Here is a 21,615-nt window from a genome sequence, read left to right on the forward strand (position 1 = left end):
GAGTGGGGAGGGGTCGCCCTCTCTCTCGAAATGCTCTTACATGGCCACGCGTATACAGCCACTGTCAGGGAAGTCTTATTCACTGCCTTTATTGTGGCGTGCGTGTAGTTTACAAAATTGAGAGGACGAAAAGAGAATGTCCGGCGCTTTAACTGGGTTGGTGGACACGGAAAGTTCATCTACGGGAGTTGGAAAACCCTGATTTCGAATCAATGTTAGCGTATATTGATTGTCTGTAAAAGAAATAAACCATACAAACTACTTTATGACAGTGAAACATGGATGATAAGAGTAGAGGATATTCGTAGGCTACTAATTTTTGATCATAGGTGTCTTCGAAGCATTGCTCGTATATCCTGGGACCACCTAGTAAGCAATGTAGTTGTTAGGAAACGGATACTAGGTAAGGATGGCAAATCGATTGATGAAGTAGTGAAACTTCATTAGTTGAGATGGCTGAGACACGTTTTACGTATGCCCAACCACCGACTGCCCCGACGTTCAATGTTTTATGGTGTAGGAGTAAGTTGGAAGAAAGCTAGGGGCGGCCAGACCAAAACGTGGCACAAATACATGAAGTCACTGACAAGTGCACTGAGCCATGTTGGTAGGTGTAGACTACCTGGTTGGGATTCACGAGATGATAGCAATCGATGGTTAGAGACCTTGAATGACATGGCTCAAAATCGTCTACAATGACTCAGGTGCTTCCACTCTTTGTGTTCTACCAAATTCTAATCTTCTGAATTCTTCATGTCCCTTTCTTTTTTTCTCTTTTCAAATTCATTTCACTGGATTATACTGCTTCAATAACATCTTCAAGCCCTAATCTTTCCGATTACTGCTTATACTCCTACTACCTCTACCACTATGGAATTTGAATCGACAACTGTATCTCTGTGCTAATGTGGTATGGCAACTCGAACTGATGTACGTACGTACGTACGAAGTTCTACGTTGTGACTGACTGAAGTTAATTGATTTCTAATGGTAAAACAATGTTCATTCACTTAAATCGGGTAAAACGTCATTTTCAACAGTTTGTACTGACTGTTACTGTTTGAATTGTTAGATATTTTTGTAATAATTTAATTTATTTTATGATGAATATACATTCAGATGATGAGCCTCAGAAATGACCAAACAGACGTTTTGGATTTGACCGCTAGGTACAATCTATTGATAGAGGTGGGCACTTAATGAACTTGACTAAATGGTCATCAAAATGTTGAACAGTTAAATATGAAGTTTACTAATATACCTATCTTTTATACTGATAAAACCCGTAGTAGCTGGTATCTGTGTCAAGCTCACATAGGCTATTCTAGCCTCTGCATAGACCAATTTATTTATTCTTCTCAAGCCATATTGTAACCTTGTCACCTATTCGCTTATTACCCCGATTATTTTTATATGATCGTGTGTTTGTTAATCGCTTACCCTATTCATCACGTCTTTGTAACTTACTTTTATTTGAACATGCATATTGAGTCACGCTTGGTCAAATTAAGTTGGCTCAATCGCCTTCATCACCGCAAGTCATCTCGTTTCACTTCACTCTCAACTCTTCGCTTCGTTTCTCTGATTGTCTGTTTGGATCAATGAGTGTACAAAATCTACTCATTTGAACTTCATCCTCACATTTGACTTATTTTTATTCCGTCATAAACTAAAGCGATTTAAGACGATAATTATATACGGGGATTTGCTGCTAGTATACTTTCATAACAATCGACATACGAATTTTATAGAGTTGAGATCATGAGTCAATTGAAGCTAGACCAACATGGAAAACTTGGAAGCACTGGAAGGCCGTTTCGTCCTAATGTGGGACTCCTCAGCAGTGCGCATCCACGATCCCGCACTCGCGAGATTCGAACCCAGGACCTACCAGTCTCGAGCCAGAGCCCCCAACCGATAGACCACTGAGCCGACCGGCATCCAACGGTGTTAGTATCTAACTTCAACCAATCCACGAATTATGAGCGACCATTCACTAATTGTCTTCAGTGAGTTGTTATCTCACAACAGACGTGGTTGAACTCCATTGGTTACTGCTTCTCACTAGAACTCCAGGAATCACCTCATGAAGCCAGTCACTAGTGAGCACATGATCATTATCAGAAGGGGTTTGGTGGATATTTTAGTAATTTTATAGAGTTGAGATCATAAGTCAATTGATGCTAACATTAATTACGTTGGTTACTTCATCTCTAGTTTACATATACAATAAATACGCATATTAGTAAAGTATATTTACGGGTTCGTGGATGCGTACTGTTGAGGAGTCCCATACTAGGACGAAACAGATGCCCAATGCTTCTAGGTTTTCAATGGTGGTCTAATATTTATCGATTCATGATCTCAATCAAAACTTCATAATCTCCTCAACCTTTATACTGATAAGACAATTAAATATTGAACACACTTACCAAATTCATGATAATGTCCATAAACAACATCAGACATTTTGATTTTAACGGCATAACCCCAGTAAGTTCTAGGAACAAGAAAATTTTTATCAAAAAATCAATGAGAGATTAGATAAAGAGAGGATATTCAATGATAATATATTGAATATTTAACTGAAGATGCTTTACATATAACAGGATTTGCTAAATTTGAATACCGGAGGAATTTACATTGATTGTTATCATCACGTTGCAAGTTTATCAGTTCCATCTGAGGATTGCAGTTGATTGGCTACGTTTTACGAATAACGTACTTACTTACTTACGCCTGTTACTCCCAATGGAGCAAAGGCAGCAGACCAGCATTCTTCAACCCACTCTGTCCTCGGCCTTCCTTTCTAGTTCTACCCAACTTTTGTTCATTCTTCTTATGTCTGTCTCCATTTCTCGGTGTAATGTGTTCTTTGGTCTTCCTCTTCTCATTTGGCCTTGAAGATTTCAAGTGGGGGCTTTCCTTGTGATGCAGTTGGGTGATTTCCTCAATGTATGTCCTTATCAACTCCCAACGCTTCTTCCTGACTTCATCCTCCACTGAAATCTGGCTTGTTCTCTCCCATAGTATAATGTTGCTGATAGTGTCTGGCCAACGGATCAGAAGTATTTTGCGTAGACAACTGTTAATAAACACCTGTATCTTCTGGACGATGGCTTTCGTTGTTCTCCAGGTTTCCGCCCCATACAGTGAAACTGTGTTGACATTTGTATTGAAAATTCTGGTCATGGTGTTGGAGTAGTTAGCAGAATACACTGTCTTCTAAAAGAGATGGATAGTGGCTAGCAGTAAAATCCAGGAAGTACATTTCGTCTTGTCTGGGACTGATCAGCAGCTAGCTAACAAGCAGCTGTCTGGATTCAGTTAGCTAAGTGAATAATATGATGGTGCTTGAGGCGGACAGTATTGAGTTAGAATTTCGGAGTGAACATCAACTCTGAGATGTGGGCACATCCATCTGACAAGTCCCAAATAGGACAGAACGCGAGTCCTGTATTCCACTGTTATCCATCAACCATCTCTGCTTATAATACTTGTGACTTACTGGGAATATCGAGGTAATCCGTACAGGAAGCACATATGCCAATACGTGATTGATCATGTGTATTCTTAAACATCAATAGGATGATCTAAACAACCAATTTATGTCTTCTAAAAGCTCTGGAAAACTTGATCAGTAAAATCTGGTATCTTATCTACTATAATTAGCTTTGAATAATGTTACAAAACTGATCTACTGGATGGTTTAAAATATTTCTCCTTCTCTCTCTCTCTCTCTCTCTGGTATACTTCGATAATGTATCAATACGATGATGAGATAAGTCACGTTATATCAGATCCTGCATTCATGACCCAGATTTGTAAACCAGAGTATAGACTAGACAATACTTTAATCTACACATTTACAAGCCACCACACTTAGTGACTCCAGAGTAGAAGTCAATGAAAGGAAAAGAAATGACATATTTAATATTCAATAGGCTAAGTGCCTATCATAAGATTACAATTGGTTCGTTGATGCTGATCAAGGGGTATTACACCTATCATAGTGGCTTCCGTCAAATGATATAAATTACAAATACATTGATTGATTTGAATTATTTTTTCTGGTTAGCATTTTTTTAGCGAGGGGACAAACCAGCTTCCATCTGAAGATAAAATTAAGAAAAGAAGTTGGAAGTGGATAGGACATACATTAAGGAAATCAACAAAGTACATCACGAGGCAAGCGCTAACTTGGAATCCGGAAGCGGAGAGGAAAAGAGGAAGGCCAAAGAACACATTACGCCGGGAAATAGAAGCAGATATGAAAGGAATGAATAACAACTGGAAAGAATTGGAAAGGATTTCCCAGGACAGGGTTGGATGGAGAATACTGATATGCGGCCTATGATCCTCCACGAGGGGTAACAGGCGTAAGTAAGTAAGTAACATTAATTGGTAAAACAGAAGACCGAATAAAAACGAGTTCAACTTACTCTTTTTCATTTAAATCATCTAAATCCATTCTTGTATCCAGTAATGAATCAGTAGAGAAACAAAATTCTTGATTATGACTATTAGTTAATGTTGATATATTTTGTGGTGTAGTTACAGCTGAATTTGGTGTCCATTTAAGTATAATCAATTTACCACATTCATTATCGATTAGAGATAAATAACCAGGTATTGGATTAGATGAATTAGACTAAAACAAAAGTGAAAAAAAAGAGTGACATTTCTTTTTTGAGATAGGTGTTCATATTTGGATTGTTAATAGTTATGTAATCTATTTAAGACTGGATTTATCTACAGATTTATCTATCTCCCCCAAATGCCCTGGGACGGTCGAAAGTGGGGAGAGTTAGCTCTCCCTTTCCAAATGCTTTCACATGGCCACGCATATACAGCCTCTTCCATGGAAGTCCTACTCACTGCCTTCTCATACCACGGATGTTGTTTACAAAATTGAGAGGATGAAAAGCGAATGTCAGGCGCTTTAACCAGGTTGGTGGACACGAAAAGTCTATTTAGGGGAGTTGGAAAACCCTCATTCCAAACCAATGGTACACATGGACTCCAGTATCCTGAGGGAACAAATGGCGTATGAACCAATCGTTGGTTGCCGGCTACCATATGACTGCATCTCCTCATGATGCTGCACTGCCTTATGGATCAGAGCTTTAGGTCAAAGGCTCTGGGTGTGGCCCTCTAAGAAAACCACCTGCTTCAGTTTGGGCACCCGGTCAGTATCACAGCCCTCACACAAATCAAATGAGATTTCTGTGAAGCATATACATCTGGTGCCCCCCTTTATGTGTTTAAATAAAATAAAATAAAAACAGTCTAATACGGATGTTTACATCGTGAGTCGAATCCTAGTACTTTTCGCTTTTAGTTTAGTTAATCAACTAGACTTCTTAATTCATACAACTAACGAATGGTTTCTACGCATACAAAAGTATTTTTAAGGTTTCGCATTTTCACACAGATACGTAAAAAATTGTGAATAAAGGTTATACTGAAACACAACTCTCACTATGCTGACATACTGAAAGAGACTAACCTTAACAAATCTTAAAATCCGTGAGAAAACGTTTTCATTGAATTCTCCTCATTCTCATTAAGTTTAATATGTGACTAGCTTCCAGATGGAACTCTTAGAGTCTTAGTAAGATGCTATGACTAGTGGAGTCCAATCCATGTCGAGTGCGAAACAGTTATTCACCCCAGACAGTGAATGAAGGGTAACGCATGATCACCGATCGACTGAAGTTAGACATTAACACCGTTGAATGCCTACTCAGTGGTGTAGAGGTTGGGCGTTCGTACATGAATTTTAAGGTCTTGGGTTTGAGTCCTGAGTGTGAGACTGTGGATTCTCACTGTTTAGGAATCTGATACTAAGACGAATCAGCCATCTAATGTTTCCAGATCTTCAATGGTGGTTTAGCTTAGATCGACTCGTGAATTCATTTGTGTAAATAAAAAAATCTCCACAAATCCCTATGTTGAACGTTGAATGATGTTGAGTTGATGATACTTAAGTTATAGAACAATAGTCTATAATCAACTAACCTAACAAACAAACAAAAAGAACACTCAGTACAAAAATTTACCGGTTGCATTAATACATTATTCTTTCCATATAATAAACGTGTTCGTAAACTTTGATGCATTGATTCCACATGTTCTTTTGCAGCTAATGCAATATCTTTATTTGATTTCAAATTACGATTTAATTTAGTTGAATTAAATTCATTCATTTGTGGTAGAAATGCACATGAACCAGTTCTCATTGTTCGATTAGTTGGCATATCACTCTAAATAAACAGAACAATTTATAAGCATCAAATTATATTACTAACACTTTTTTAAGTAGCTTAAATTATTTAATAAAATTATGTTTAGAAAGGGATTTGTGGAGATTTCAACTTTGAAAAATACTGAAATCTCCACAAATCCCCTTCTGATTATAATCATATGCACACTAGTAACTGACTTCAAGATAAATGTCCTGGAGTTCTAGTGGGAAGCAGTAACCAGTGGAGTTCAACCACGTCTGTTGTGAGATAACAACTCACTGAAGACAATGGTGAATGGTCGCTCATAATTCGTGGATTGGTTGAAGTTAGATACTAACACCGTTGGATGCCGGTCGGCTCAGTGGTCTATCGGTTGGGGGCTCTGGCTCGAGACTGGTAGGTCCTGGGTTCGAATCTCGCGAGTGCGGGATCGTGGATGCGCACTGCTGAGGAGTCCCACATTAGGACGAAACGGCCTTCCAGTGCTTCCAAGTTTTCCATGTTGGTCTAGCTTCAATTGACTCATGATTTCAACTTTGAAAAATTATGTTTATTGAAGAAAGGTCACTAAGAATAAGTCGATGAGTTTTTATTATGATATTGGGGCAATATAACTTATTTAGTCTCATATTTCATATTATCATTTTGCCTAATGATTAGGATAGTGCGGTATGACATAGAGTTTGTACAATGAATACTAACTGGTCAATCAATATTAGTACGTAAATAAATACATTCTAAATTAACTGGTGACCGTATATATAGTGATTTCATCCTTATGATTAATTCCCATCAGGAATGAATCGTCGTAGATAGTGGCGGCTGGGAAATCTGTTATGAATACCTAATCAACGCCCACTTTATTCACAATATCAGCTGAGATAAGATGAACATAGAAGAAAGGAGGAGGTAGCCATATAAAGACTTGGGGTCAGTACAGGAAATAATTAATTGTTGTTGAACTGATGCGTGTTCGTAGGTAAGAAGTTTCCATTTGAGGTTAATCTAATCTAAACAATAGATAAGGACTTTAATTATTATGACACAGAATAGATTATAGTAGCGCGAACCCATTAAGTCTTTATCTTTCCCGAGAACTTGAGTTTCCTTTCAATCCGTCCTTTTGAACCAATATTCTTCAGTGTTTGAATTTCCTCACTTACAATGCATTGTAAATATATTACTTTATGGACGTTTTTTCAAAAGATTTCTATAACGTAATTCTTGTTATAAACCTGTGTCAATGAGGAAATCTTTGAAAACCAAGGGGCATCCAATACATGCTTCATCATCATTTTAGATGCCTCAAAGGTAAAAAGAATACAGCTCAAGACATAACCCTTTCAGTTTTAAAGAGACCATCATGACAGACAAAAATCAAATCCTCTCTAGTTTTCAGCGTGATAGTTTGTAAAAAAGATGTATGAAGTTTACGACTTAGTTGTGATGCATTATTCACACCAAGTACATGTAACCAAAAACGAGAAGTTATCAATTAAGTGTCGTGTGAACACATCGTCTATCTAATTACTGGCTCACTACCGGTTCAAATTTAGAGGCGTCTTGCTTGAAGATCCGGTCTACCTCTTCCTGTCATCTAGATTCTTCAACAAGTTATCTCTTTCTCTCTTGTTTGTTTTAACACATCGTTATGTCTGTTAATCACAAAACCTATTCAAATGCATTTATGGAAACGCTTATAACCTTTCACTGTACAAGTGACAAAAAATTACAATAAGAGGTATTGTGTTGTCAATTCCTGAACTGCTAACATCTAACTGGAGATTACAAATTGGCAAAGTGGACTGTCTTCAATTCCTACTACGTATAAACATGTACCGCAATTGTGGTGTAATCACAATTCAAGAATCCTGGTTAAGTGATTTACTGTTTGTGAGAACAATCTATCAATAAAGATACAAGAAATTTAGGCAAGACCATAACTTATGGAAGAGCCAATCAGAAACGTGTGAGGGATTTCAAGGTCACAGCGCCAATTTCAGTACCTGATGGTCACGTGCGATCGGTTCACAGCGGATTTTAGAGAAAACGTGATGACTAAGCGGCTACAACAAATGTAACTAGTAAGAAGTTCCCTCATTTGTGACTGTGATAAATAAATGACTTATGGACCTTATTCAGACTATTGTGATGATGTTGTCTTTTGATGCAATATGTCTTGGAGGAAGAAGTCTGCTAGAATAGGATTTGTTTAGATCGATCCAGATTGAGACTAAGGCAAATTATAACAATCGTTGCAAACTGGATAGTAGAAGCACCAGTAACACTGGTCACAGCCGGCTGCTACAATATATACGGGTGATTGGAAAGCGTACAGATGCCTACATAAACTTGGTTATATGCATCGTGTCGTTATCCACGAGCGGCATTTTGTGGACGCAACAACCAGAGTACACACAAACTATATTGAAGCTATGTGGTCGAGTCTGAAAGAGCTTTTGTGACCTGATCGTGGCCCCAAAGGCCTACTATTATAGAGCTATATGGGAGTTTAGAACCTCTGAACCTCTTTCTAAACTTGACACGTTTTCGGACCAAGTAAAAGAAGTGTATCCAGTTTAATTCTTTGGTTTTGTTTAGCATATTTTTACTCAGAAAAAGCCGAAAACATCCTTTTTTCTAGAAGAATATTCCAGATTGTCGACGTGTATTTTCTCTATTAGACAAACTCTAGGAGTCACTGCATACGGCTTGGATGATTATAATAGTGGCTTCCTTTTTACTAAAAACCATAAATACTTGAATGTTTTGTACTATATTGGACACTGTTTGGGATAAGATTCCTTCCCACTAGTCTTCTGTCTTCTGACTTGAGACTTGGAGGGTTCAAGCATTCGAGTGCTCAAGTTGTAAGCGGTATCTCAAGAATCTAAGTTCTGGAAATAACAGTTTCATCTGTAGTGTATCCCACTCATGCTGAAAGATATAAGTAGTATGTAACATCAATCAGAAGTAGAATACTTGCCAAAAAAGATTGAACCGAAGAGAACAGAAAGGAATTGGAATATAAACAGAATTGGAAGAATCATGAAGGATATAACGGACAACTGATGGAAGATGTCCATATAATGCACCTAATGCATGGTTTTCACAATTGACTAAACCATTGTGTGATTCTACATTAAATAATAAATAGGTTATTCTTCACAAAGTCTTCGTTCACTACACATCTATTCTGTTGATGGTAGTCATTACAGATTGATCTCATTTAAGTTACAATTGAATAGCTCTGAGAAATAAACAACTGTTTTGTATAAGTGTATAAATTCCCAGTAGTGTGCAAACACAATTCAGCCAGATATTAAACTCAGGATTTCTAAGTCTTATGATGAGCGCACCTAACTATCATAACCAATGCTCTGGCACCAATTGGGATCGACCTATGAAAGAAACATCAGTATCAGAATAAAATAATTTCTACAGACCAACGGCATCTAGATGTGCAGTATTATTTGTGTTTCCAACACTTTTAACCTCAAATTTTAGATATAGAGCCATAAACTTGTCTCATAATCTTAATCATCTAACGTTGTATACATCACACATATATGTGGTACTTGAAAATATCACGCTCGAATATATACATCGAATCTTGATCAATGCCGATGTTAAATATCTAACAATTCAATCAATTCTCATTACAGTACGACAAGCTTTATAAATTGTGGGTGCAGTGGCTAAACTTCAAACATTACGCCTTCTGTCTTAGATCTCTGTAACATATGTTGAAATACGTCACTAATAAGCTAGCGGTGATATTTCTTCGACATCATAGTTTTGTGGATATTCATGAGATTCAAGGTATATACAGTAGGGGATTGCCACGCTAGAACGGAACAGTTGTTCAGTACTTCCTAATTTTCATTGGTATTCCAAAAACAAAATCAATTTATGGTGAAAACCAATAGCGAGTTCGAATAATCCACTCGTGAATGGAGTAAATAATAATACAAACAAAAAAAATAAACAGGGGTTATTCATGAATTATTTTTAAAAACTTATCAACGATAAAAAAGCAGAATGTGATTGTAGTCAGAAAGGGATTTTGTGGATATTATAGTAATTTAATAGTTGAATTCATGAGTCATTTGAAGCTAGACCAACATGGGAAACTTGTAAGCACTGAACAGCAGTGCGCACTCACTATCTCGCCTCACGAGACTTGAACCCGGGACCTATCGGCCGCGCGCAAACGCTTAATCTCTAGACCACTAGACCTACGTTCGACACTGGTAATGTCTACCTTCAACCAATACACGAAATTAAGCAACAAATCCACCATTGTCTTCAGTGAGTTACTATGTCACAACAGACCTGGTTGAACTGCACTGGTTACTGCTTCTCACTAGAACTCCAGGAAATACCTCTTGGAGACAGTCAGAAGGGGGTTTTGTGAATATAATTGAATTCATGAGACTATGATTAATAGAAAAATTAACTGTTTCAGTTCTACAAATAATCGATTTATTTTAACAAACTACGTTAAAAAACATCAAAACACACTAGTAATTGTGTATTTTTTTTTCATACATCGAAACATGCTCGTACTTGTTTTACCTCTTTTTTCATAACTTACTCATTATCTACATTTAATGATGGTTGATCTACTCATTCAATGTACCGTTTGTTTTTGATTTTGTACTAATGAATTACCATTGACAGTATGTTAATAATAATAGCGGTAATAATAGTAATGGTAACACTAATAATAGTAATGATAATAATAGTAATGGTACTAATAGTAGTGAGAGTAATAGTAATGGTAGTAATAATAAAGTACTAGTACATTATACAATCAAATGTCATATATTAATTTTTGAAAAATAAAAAACAATTTTTCTTCCATGTGTACTATTTTCGAGAAAAAAACAATCATAAAATGTGATCAGGAGTGAACAGATTTCCAAAAGAAAGAATCTATTCTATATTCATTGAAAAGTGAATTCAATCTGTTAAACATACATTAAAGTATGTCAAGTATGATTATTAGTCCTCAAATGTGCTGATATAGTCGATGAGTGAAGAGAGATTGCTGTTCCTCTTCAAGTGCTCTCAAATGGTCAAGCATACATAGCAACTGTCAGAAAAGTTCTGCTAAATGCTTTCTCACAGTAGCGGGGGTGTTGTTTATGAAATGGAGAGGACAAAGAGTGAATGTCTGGAGCTTTAACTAGATCGATGTATATGGAGATTTCATCTAGGGGAGTTGAAAAACCCTGATTCCAAACCAATGGCTACCATGAGCTCTAGAATGCTAAGGAAACAAAAGGCGTATGATCCTATTGTTGGGTTTCGGCAATCATGACACTACATCTCCCAACGTTGCCCCAACCGCCTTGTGGATTAAATGTGCCTCCAAATGCCCTGGTACGGCCGAGAGTGGGGACGGCCCGTCCTCTCTCTCGAAACGCTCTCACACGACCACGCGTATATAGCCTCTAACAGGGAAGTGCTACCCATTGCCTTCTCATAGTGGCATTATTGTTGTTTACGAAATTGAGAGGATGAAAAGCGAATGTCCGGCACTTTAACCGGATTAGTGGACACATTGAGTCCAGCTAGGGGAGTCGGAAAACCCTGATTCCAAACCAATGGCGCACATGGACTCCAGTGTCCTGAAGGAAAAAATGACGTATGAATCAATCGTTGGTCACCGGTTATCATATGACTGCATCTCCTCACGATACTTCACTGCCTTGTGGATCAGACATTCAGGTCAAAGCCTCGGGGTGTGGCTCCTTAAGAAATCCACCTGCTTCAGTTTGGGCACCTGGGCAGTATCACAGCCCTCACACAAATCAAATGAGATTTGTGCAGAGCACATATATCTGGTGCCTCCTTGTACCAGTGTTTATGTGTTTAAATAAATTACTTGATAATTTCGAATAAATTAATTATTCAGTAAGTTGTCAATAATCAAAAGTCCCACTAAGTAGAGTATCAACAACTAATAGCAAAAAATAGCTAGTTATGAGCTACTCCATAATTGTCTAGTAAAACTCATTAGTGTACAACTGATTTAATCACTGAATAGTAATGACCATCATCATGTTTGTCTGGTACTTTATTGCTAATCGAATTCTATACATTAAGATGTGACTTGACATAATATCTTAGATAGTTGGAATTCTCCATAAATCATTCATTCTTTCAAGATTACAGTTGAGTTTTGCTTACAAGTATCCAATAGTAATAAACCTGTATCACTTAGAACTTCCTGTTAACCATCCTCATACCAAAGAACTCCTACAGGACTGGCAGGATTCTCATCCTGTACTCACCCTGGATGGTGAGCAGATTGAAGTAGTTGAGAAGTTCGTGTATCTAGGTGTGCTGGTGGTGGCATAAGTGATGAGATCGATGCACGTATAGTGAAAGACAGAGCGGCTTATGTCAATCTGGGCCATCTTTGGCGCCTTCGTGATGTTAGTCTGGCTGTAAAAGGTCGGATCTACAAAGCGTCGATGAGAGCAGTTTTGCTCTATGCTTGTGAAACCTGGCCTCTCCGAGTTGAGGATGTTAGACGACTCTCTGTGTTCGATCATCATTGTCTCCAAAGGATTGCTGACATCCAGAGGCAACACCATGTTAGTAATGCAGAGGTTCGGCATCGTGTGTTCGGGCGCAGAGACGATAATTCAATTGGTGTCACCATCTTGGAACACCGACTTCGGTGGCTTGGACACGTTCCACGAATGTCGTCCCAGAGAATTTTACGTCGTGCATTATTTGCCGACTCTGGGACTGGTTGCAAAAAGTGGAGAGGTGGTCAGTGTATGACATGGTGTCGTGGTATGAAAGAAAGCTGCAAAGGGCTAGCTTCTGTTGATCCTTCATGACTCCCTGGCCGGGGTCTGAGAGATGGTACAACACAGTGGCTAGAGACGTTATCAGATATGGCTCAAAATAGAAGCCAGTGGCGATCCTGCTGTAACCTTCTTTTACTTTCTTCATAAAGAGTGTTTATAATCAATAATTTTGCTACTAAGAACACCATAAACCATACATAAAACTTACTAAATTAATTGATGGAGAACTGCCACGTTTCAACATCCAATTTGATTGACTAGAAGTATTACTCACATTACCAATACGATTATTGACTAATCTATTATTATTAGTAGTAGTAGTAGTCGTATCATTTGGCATACGTGGATGACAATCCACACTTTCATGATTCGATTCTTTATTAACATTATCATTATCGCTATCGTCGTTTTCATCCATTGAAGAATTCAAAGTGATCGTTGGCATTTGTTTAATATTTCGAATGTTTCCATTGAATAAATCTTCTGAATTTTGTTTAAATAAATGCGACTCATCAGTTCGATCGTGTTGTTCAGTGGATTGATTTGATAATTGTTGACTTATTGGTGGAACATAAGCTAATTGTCTAGACATTAAACCGCTGTAAATACCACGACGTTGTATTAATTCTGAAACTGGTGGATCTGTAAATAAATGATCTGGTGTTCGTGTATGTGAATAATCAATGGTACATGGACCACCTGTTAAAAAAATGAAGAAATACATCTCATGAAGACGAAGAGATGAATAACTAACTAAATTTAGGAATGACTAAAAATGTTTGGCAGTTAGAGAATATCCGATGAATGTTCTGTATAACTTTAGTAGAATCTGTCAGTAATCAATTTGTTACTTTGTCAGAGATTAGATGTAATAGCCTCGGACATAAGCATTCATTTGGATTGATGATATCCGAACTTAGCTTTCAAGTAATGAGTTACACACTGGAACCTTATAAAGTCAATTTGGACATCCGATTATTAATGATGGCAGTTAAAGTCTGTCATATTAACGTGTTATAATCAGAAGAGGGTTTTGTGGAGATTTTAGTAATTTTATACTTAAATTCATTAGCCAATTGAGGTAGAGCAAAAAAGGAAAACCTGGAAGCACCGGACAGCCGTTTCATCCTGTTATGGGACTCCTCAGCAGTCCGCATCCACTATCCCGCCTCACGAAATTCCAACCCAGGACCAATCAGTTTTGCGCACGAACGCTTAAGCACTAGACCTTTGAGCCGGCATCCAACAATGGTGATGTCTAACTTCAACCAATACACAAAGTTGAGTAACCGTCCACCATTCTCTTCAGTGGGTTACTATCTAAAAATAGACCCGGTTGAACTCCACTGGTCACTGCTTCTCACTAGAACTCCAGGAAATACCTCATGGAGACAGTACATTAGTGAGTATATAATGATTATAATCAGAAAGAGATTTTGTGGATATGATAGTAATTTTATTGGTAAAATCATGAGTCAATTGAAGCTAGACCACCATGGAAAACATGGAAGCAGTGGACGGCCGTCCTGCTTTGGAATCTCGAGATACATTCTTATTTATCTGAAGGGGGTTTCGTGGAGATTTTAGTGATTTTATATAGTTGATATCATGAGTCAATTGAAGACAGACCACCATGGAAAGCCTGGAAGCCCTGAACAGCCATTTCGTCCTATTGTGAGACTCCTCAGCTGTGTGCATCCACGACCCCGCCTCGCGAGATTCGAACCCAGGACCTATCAGTCTCGCTCGCCAGCACTTAACATTCTTTTTTGGTCAATATATTGACTTCTTTTAAACAAAAGTAATTTTTCAATAATAGTAAATTGTATTCAGAGGTAAATAATACTCTAAAAATAGAATAAATCAAAGTGTGAACCAATGAGCTAGTATCTACGATTTTGCGCAACTCTTCATCTATTGTTTGAAGTGGTTAACTGTCTCTCAATTGACTCAGATTGGACTCTACTGTTCATGGTTTCTCATGAGAAGTTTAAGAAAATTCATCTTGAAACTAGTCACTAGTGAGCATATAGTTGTTATCAGAATGGGAATTTGTGGAGATCGAAGTAGCATCACAGTTAAATTCATGAGTCGATCCAAGCTAGACCACTAATAAATACCTGGAAGGACTGAACGATTGCTTCATCGTGGTAAGGGAGTCCTAAGCAGTGCACACGCACGAACGGGCATACAGGACCTTCGGTCTGGCGTGCAAACGTAAACCTCTATTCCACTGAGCCAGCATTCAACGATTTTAATGTCTAACTTGGTTCGGTTCCTGAGTGCAGGTTTGTGGATGCGCCGTGTCCAATAACGCGGTTAAAGCGCCGGACATTCGCTTTTCGTCCTCCAAATTTCTTAAACAATACCCCAGCCACAAGAAGGCAATGAGTAGGACTTCCCTGGGAGTGGCTATATACGCGTGGCCATGTGAGAGCATTTGGAGATGGAGAGCGTACTCTCCCCACTCTCGGCCGTATCAAGGCACTTGGAGGTCATACACTGTCAAAGACTTTTTAGTTAAATATTAATTGATTGAAGGTAATCAGAAGGTAGTCATGAACTTAATTTTAATCTAGTCCAAACTTATACCAATGGTAACATCTCTAAATATGACATTAGATAATACGTTTCGGAAAATACAAGACAATAGGACTGTCTAGAACATCTTACTTTTCAATAGGTCTTCTCTAGTTTATATTCATTACAGACTGATATTTGTTAGGACATATTTTGCATACATAAAGCACTAGTATGTTGTTTTATGACAACTACTATTTACAAATTCATCTTTATGAATGTTACAACAAAACTATAATAATATGTCTATTGTTGAATGGCTTTACAACAAGTTCCCGAACGTTTTAGAGCGAAGTTGTGATGGATGAAGTTCAGGCAATCAATTATCCATTCAGTGAGATTACAATTTATAGATGACCTTTGAGCGGCGCTAAATTGATCTTGAAAGTGTCCGCCTAATAACTAGGGTCAAATTAGGGTTATGAACCAGTGTGAGGGATTAGAATTATGATTTACATTTGATCATTTGGGTTAAGAATTAAAGTTATGGTTATGATCACCAACTGACATCAGCTAAAATGCCAAAATGATATTTAGCTAAATGTATGTATAAATTTTATGCCAAAATCAAAGACCTGTTATCGTTAATCTGATTGGTTCTCCTATAAATTATAATTTCAACGACTATCTCAATCTCCGGTCAATTTTTCTGTTAGATCCCTAGTTAACTATACAGGGTGCACACACTACTGAAGAGTTGTATACCAGAAGAAAAAAACATCTGTTTAGTTTTGAATAGCTTGCCAAAAAAATAACTCAATTGATAACAGTCGGTTACCTGATCTGGTTGTTTTTCTACGGAATGGGGTTGTCGAACCCATACCCAACCCTCCTCTTTTACCTGGGCTTGGAACTAGAGGTAACTCTAGAAGATCTACAGGAGGAGTTATCACAGTTGATAACGAATACCTAGTAAAAATTCGATTTAAACTATACAAACCTATGAACCTGGTTAAAGACCTTTAACTACTTATGCCAGATACAGTTATCCAGATGATAAGAAAGTTATGTGAACATTTAACCACTATATCAGCTGATTTCTTCAGAAAAGAATCCTATTTTAATGTTTGTTTATACTTCTAACATGATGTTTATTCCTTAATGAGGTGACACTTTTCTCATATATTTAACCATATATACATGTATACACAAGTGAATAGTGTAATCAGTGGTTGAAACAATTAGAAAACATGTTTATTTACTACTATTGTATCACATTTATGTTGGGAAATCTTCACAGAGAAAAATAAACCATAATTTTCAGAAAAGGAGGTTTCATGAAGATTTTAGTAACATAATAGTTGAATACATAAGTTGATGGAACCATTTCATGGATTGATTGAAGTTAGACATTAAAACCGATGGATGCCTGCTCAATAATCTAGAGATTAAGCGTTCGCGTACGAGATCGAAGGTCCTTAGTTCAAATCCCGCGAGCAGGATTGTGGATGCGCACTACTGAAGAATCTCGCACTAGGACGAAACGACCGTCCAGTGCTTACAGGTTTTACATAGGGGTCTAGCTTTAGTCGACCCATGAATTCAACTATTAAACCGTATTTTGATGTTGAGTATCACAAATTATTCTGTTTTCTTTTTTTCTATTTTAGGGGACTGTGAAGAATGACTGATTTTCACGATCTTTATCACAGTTAGAGAACTGTTGAAAACTGTAAAGCACTGAAAGGTTTTTTTGTCCTGGTGTGTAATGAATTAGCAATGGGTGGCCAGAACCATACCATACGTCTCTGACTGTTAACCTGGGTGATACGGGATCGAATCCGTCAGGGAGCATCAGTTCCCTTAAAACTACAGCTACACCTTGCTGTCGAGTGCCAAATAGCACGAAACCTAGGTCCAGGGTTTCCTTTAGACTACATCTAACCACCATCTCGGAACAAACGAGAATGGGTGGAGTGTTTCTTTAGATACAAGTTACATAATTTGATGTACCGCTCTAATTTATAATTACGTATATTCCATATATATATATAAACGTTATAAATCACCTGGCCCAGATGACTTACCTCCGGCTCTTTTTAAAGATGGTGGTGACTTTCTGGCTAAGGAACTGACTGCGTTGTTTGGAAAGGTTTGGGAGCAAGAAAGTGTTCCAACATCTTGGAATGAGTCAATAGTCGTCCCTATCTTTAAAAAGGGTTCACGTTGTTCCTGCAATAACTACCGGGGGATAAGTCTACTTTCGATCGCGTCCAAACTATTGGCTTCTATCATTCTTCGTAGGTTGTTTAAAACCCGAGAACGATTGACTCGCGAGGAGCAGGCTGGTTTTCGTTCTGGTCGAGGATGCATTGATCACATCTTCACCCTCCGCCAAATGTTAGAACACCGTCATACTTATCGCAGGCCAACAATCGTAGTGTTTCTTGATATCAGGGCGGCCTTCGATTCGTTGGACAGGACTGTTCTCTGGGATTGTCTATTGAAGAAGGGTGTGCCTGAGAAGTTCATTAACATCTTAAAGGCCCTGTATACGAACACCTCAGGCAGAGTGAGGGCATACAACCACCTTTCTCCCTTGTTCCATTCGAGCAGTGGGGTTAGGCAGGGTTGCCCGATCTCCCCATTCCTCTTCAACTTTGCCATCGACGACATCCTGGAAACAGCTCTGATGGATGTAAGTAATGGCGGTGTGGATATGTTGTCTGGAGAACGACTTCTCGACCTTGAGTATGCGGATGATATTGTCTTACTGTGCGATAATGCCCAAGGCATGCAATCAGCACTTAATCAGTTGGCAATCAGTGTCCGCAGGTACGGCATGTGCTTTGCACCCTCCAAGTGCAAAGTACTCCTACAAGACTGGCAGGATTCTCATCCTGTACTCACCCTGGATGGTGAGGAGATCGAAGTAGTTGAGAAGTTCGTGTATCTAGGTAGCTATATAAGTGCTGGTGGTGGCGTGAGTGATGAGATTGATGCACGTATAATGAAAGCCAGAGCGGCTTATGCCAATCTGGGCCATCTTTGGCGCCTTCGTGATGTTAGTCTGGCTGTAAAAGGTCGGATCTACAAAGCGTCGATGAGAGCAGTTTTGCTCTATGCTTGTGAAACGTGGCCTCTCCGAGTTGAGGATGTTAGACGACTCTCTGTGTTCGATCATCATTGTCTCCAAAGGATTGCTGACATCCAGTGGCAACACCATGTTAGTAATGCAGAGGTTCGGCATCGTGTGTTCGGGCGCAGAGACGATAATTCAATTGGTGTCACCATCTTGGAACACCGACTTCGGTGGCTCGGACATGTTTTACGAATGTCGTCCCAGAGACTTCCGCGTCGTGCATTATTTGCCGACCCTGGGACTGGTTGGAAAAAGCGGAGAGGAGGTCAGTGTATGACATGGTGTCGTGGCATGAAGGAGAGCTGCAAAGGGCTAGCTTTTGTTGGTCCTTCACGACTCCCTGGTTGGGGTCCGAGAGATAGTGCAACACAGTGGCTAGAGACGTTATCGGATATGGCTCAGAATAGAAGCCAGTGGCGATCCTGCTGTAACCTTCTTTTACTTTCTACATAAAGAATAGTTCTAACTTTCCTAACTGAAAGAATCTTCTGGTTGTACATTTCAGCCCGCCTTGTCTTTTCATCCTTTATCTACCTACTTTCATTATTTTGTGTGGCGCATATGTACCTGGTGCCCTTTTGTACCAATATATATGTGTTTAAATAATAATAATAATATATATATATATAGCCTCAAGCCCTTAAGCGGAGCTTGGAAGATATATTGAATGCCTCGATACAATAGTTAAAACAGTCTAGATATGACACTGTTTTCTTTCTGATTGAGGTACAGAAGTGGAGTGGTTTTTAAACCTTCAGATTCCTCATACATTTTAACTTAGAATCTGTCAGCCACTGTGTTGGGCGTTCGAACCCCTACTCGGAAGACCAATAGTATCACTGGTTTTCAAAAACTATTTTCAGCCTCAAGATAAACTACGTAATACTTATGTTTGATCCTTAATTTAGATGGCAAGTCGCAGTTAACAAGAGATATGATTGATAAATCGACACACATTTAGTAAACATTGTAATCTAGCAAACCTTTCGGTAGGAATTAAAACCATGCGATTTTTATGGCTTAAGTACATTGTGTTTTCGTAATCAGTACTCTGAAGAATGAAACTTTGAATTCACAGCTTCTGTTTGAACAAGTTTCGCTAGGTACAAGCTCAATGAGAACTAATGTTTAAAGTACTAAACGTTTTAGGTTTTAGTTCACAATATCAACGTTCTCTTCGCAGAGTTCATTTCAAGTAACCGTTCGCTTCAAACGCCATCGCGTTATCCACTTAGCTACTCAGGCCAGATAGTAACTAGCATGTGCAACCGGATGAAGTTTCATTCATTTTTTTATTGGCTGGTTAAATCTTCCCATCGACATTTAGGACTGAAACTGATCCGTGTGTTATTGGCATATGTGCATCCATTGTGGATTGTCTCTATATTGCCAGTAATTCATAAGTATTTTAAGTAGAGATGGATGGTGGTTAGTATTGAAATCTAGGACTCGCGTTTCATCCTATTTGTGACTTTTTAGCTGGATGTACCTACATCCTGTAGTTGATATTCACTTCGAGAATCGAACTTAGTACTGTTCACTTCCAACGTTATCCTGTTACTCACTTGGTTACTAACTCTAGTTTCCACTGACTTATGCAATGGAATGAATTTGGATTTGAATTTATATATTCATCCATTCCTAAAATCTAGAAATTTCTTTCCCTATTCATCCAAGCGTCAAAATTATAATCTGATCCCTGTTCCAAATCCCTCGCCAAATAGATCATGGCAATTAGTAATCAATAACTTCCTGTCACTTTTTCCTTCTTCGGTTCAACCCATGAACTGATGATCATTTCATTGTGTCATCTAGATCTTATTCACCTATACATAGTAATCTAAATTGACCATTACCCATTAAGAAGCATATAGAGTGATTGCATATTCCATATATTAAAGCACAACAAAGAAGATCATATTTGGGATTAAAATATTGAATAATGTAAAATAACTTACGTAATAGATCACTAATCAATAGCCCATAACATGGATCCGCAATAACAGACCATGGTTCGTAATATTGTCTAAAATCAATAAACATCAAATAGAATAATATGGTACTATGGATATTACTTTTTATTTAATTTAATCAGTAGTTAAAGTCGGTAGAGAGATTTTGAGTAAAATTCTCTCCATGGTTGGACGTATTCTACGGTAAACTTTAACTGACTAACTTCATGTAGGTTGACACTCATGCTCAACAAGATGTATGTGTAATCTCGAGGGAATTGATGCACCTAGTGAGACTCGAACCCGCATCATTCAGCTTCACAGTCTGAGACGTTATCATTGAGTACCTCAAGTAGTGATTGATTTCCTGTAGGACTAAGATTTTAACAACTAATTGATTACTGGATAGTGATCAATGTCATGGTCGTCTAGTCCTTTAAGGCTGATCAAATTTAATTGATTCTGTCTGTACGACTTTATAACAAAGCCAAACACAGTGAATCTGAGCTATTTGAGTTCAGGAGACTATGTGTTTGGGTGAGATATTTACAATCATTGATTGCTTTATAGTAATTAACGACATCGATAACAAGCAACGGGTGGCTAGGCGAAGATTTTATGTCAGTTTATGAAACAATTCACAGATGAACTGAACCGCGTTGGATGATGTAGAGTTCTTGATTGATGTAAGCTTGATAAGTTCAACTGACCAGATACTAACAGTCATGGAGCACTGGATAGCAATTCAAAATGAATGTATCAATCTACAATGTAAACGATTAATCAGACGATCTGTTCACAAACCACTACTATTTAGTGGTGAATAACTTACAAACTCCTGAATCTATGTAAATACAATAAGACAGTAATGTGATCATTTGAAGTGTGTGTGTGTATATGTGAAAGAGAAAGCAAGTAAACAA

The 21,615-nt window shown here is 38.1% G+C and overlaps 1 pseudogene across 1 annotated transcript in view; it reads left to right on the plus strand.

Annotated features, from left to right (window-relative positions):
- Nucleotides 1–20,713, plus strand: part of Smp_199200 — a 61,797-nt pseudogene extending 41,084 nt beyond the window's left edge. The window contains exons 14-18 of the mRNA in view: nucleotides 2,433–2,500; nucleotides 4,443–4,651; nucleotides 6,063–6,266; nucleotides 13,287–13,777; nucleotides 20,699–20,713. Of these exons, the coding sequence occupies nucleotides 2,433–2,500; nucleotides 4,443–4,651; nucleotides 6,063–6,266; nucleotides 13,287–13,777; nucleotides 20,699–20,713 (987 nt within the window). The remainder of the gene's footprint in view (nucleotides 1–2,432; nucleotides 2,501–4,442; nucleotides 4,652–6,062; nucleotides 6,267–13,286; nucleotides 13,778–20,698) is intronic.
- Nucleotides 20,714–21,615: the final 902 nt, after the last annotated feature.

This window comes from Schistosoma mansoni (genome assembly GCF_000237925.1).
Source record: "Schistosoma mansoni, WGS project CABG00000000 data, supercontig 0230, strain Puerto Rico, whole genome shotgun sequence".
In the NCBI taxonomy this organism is placed as follows: Eukaryota; Metazoa; Platyhelminthes; class Trematoda; order Strigeidida; family Schistosomatidae; genus Schistosoma; species Schistosoma mansoni.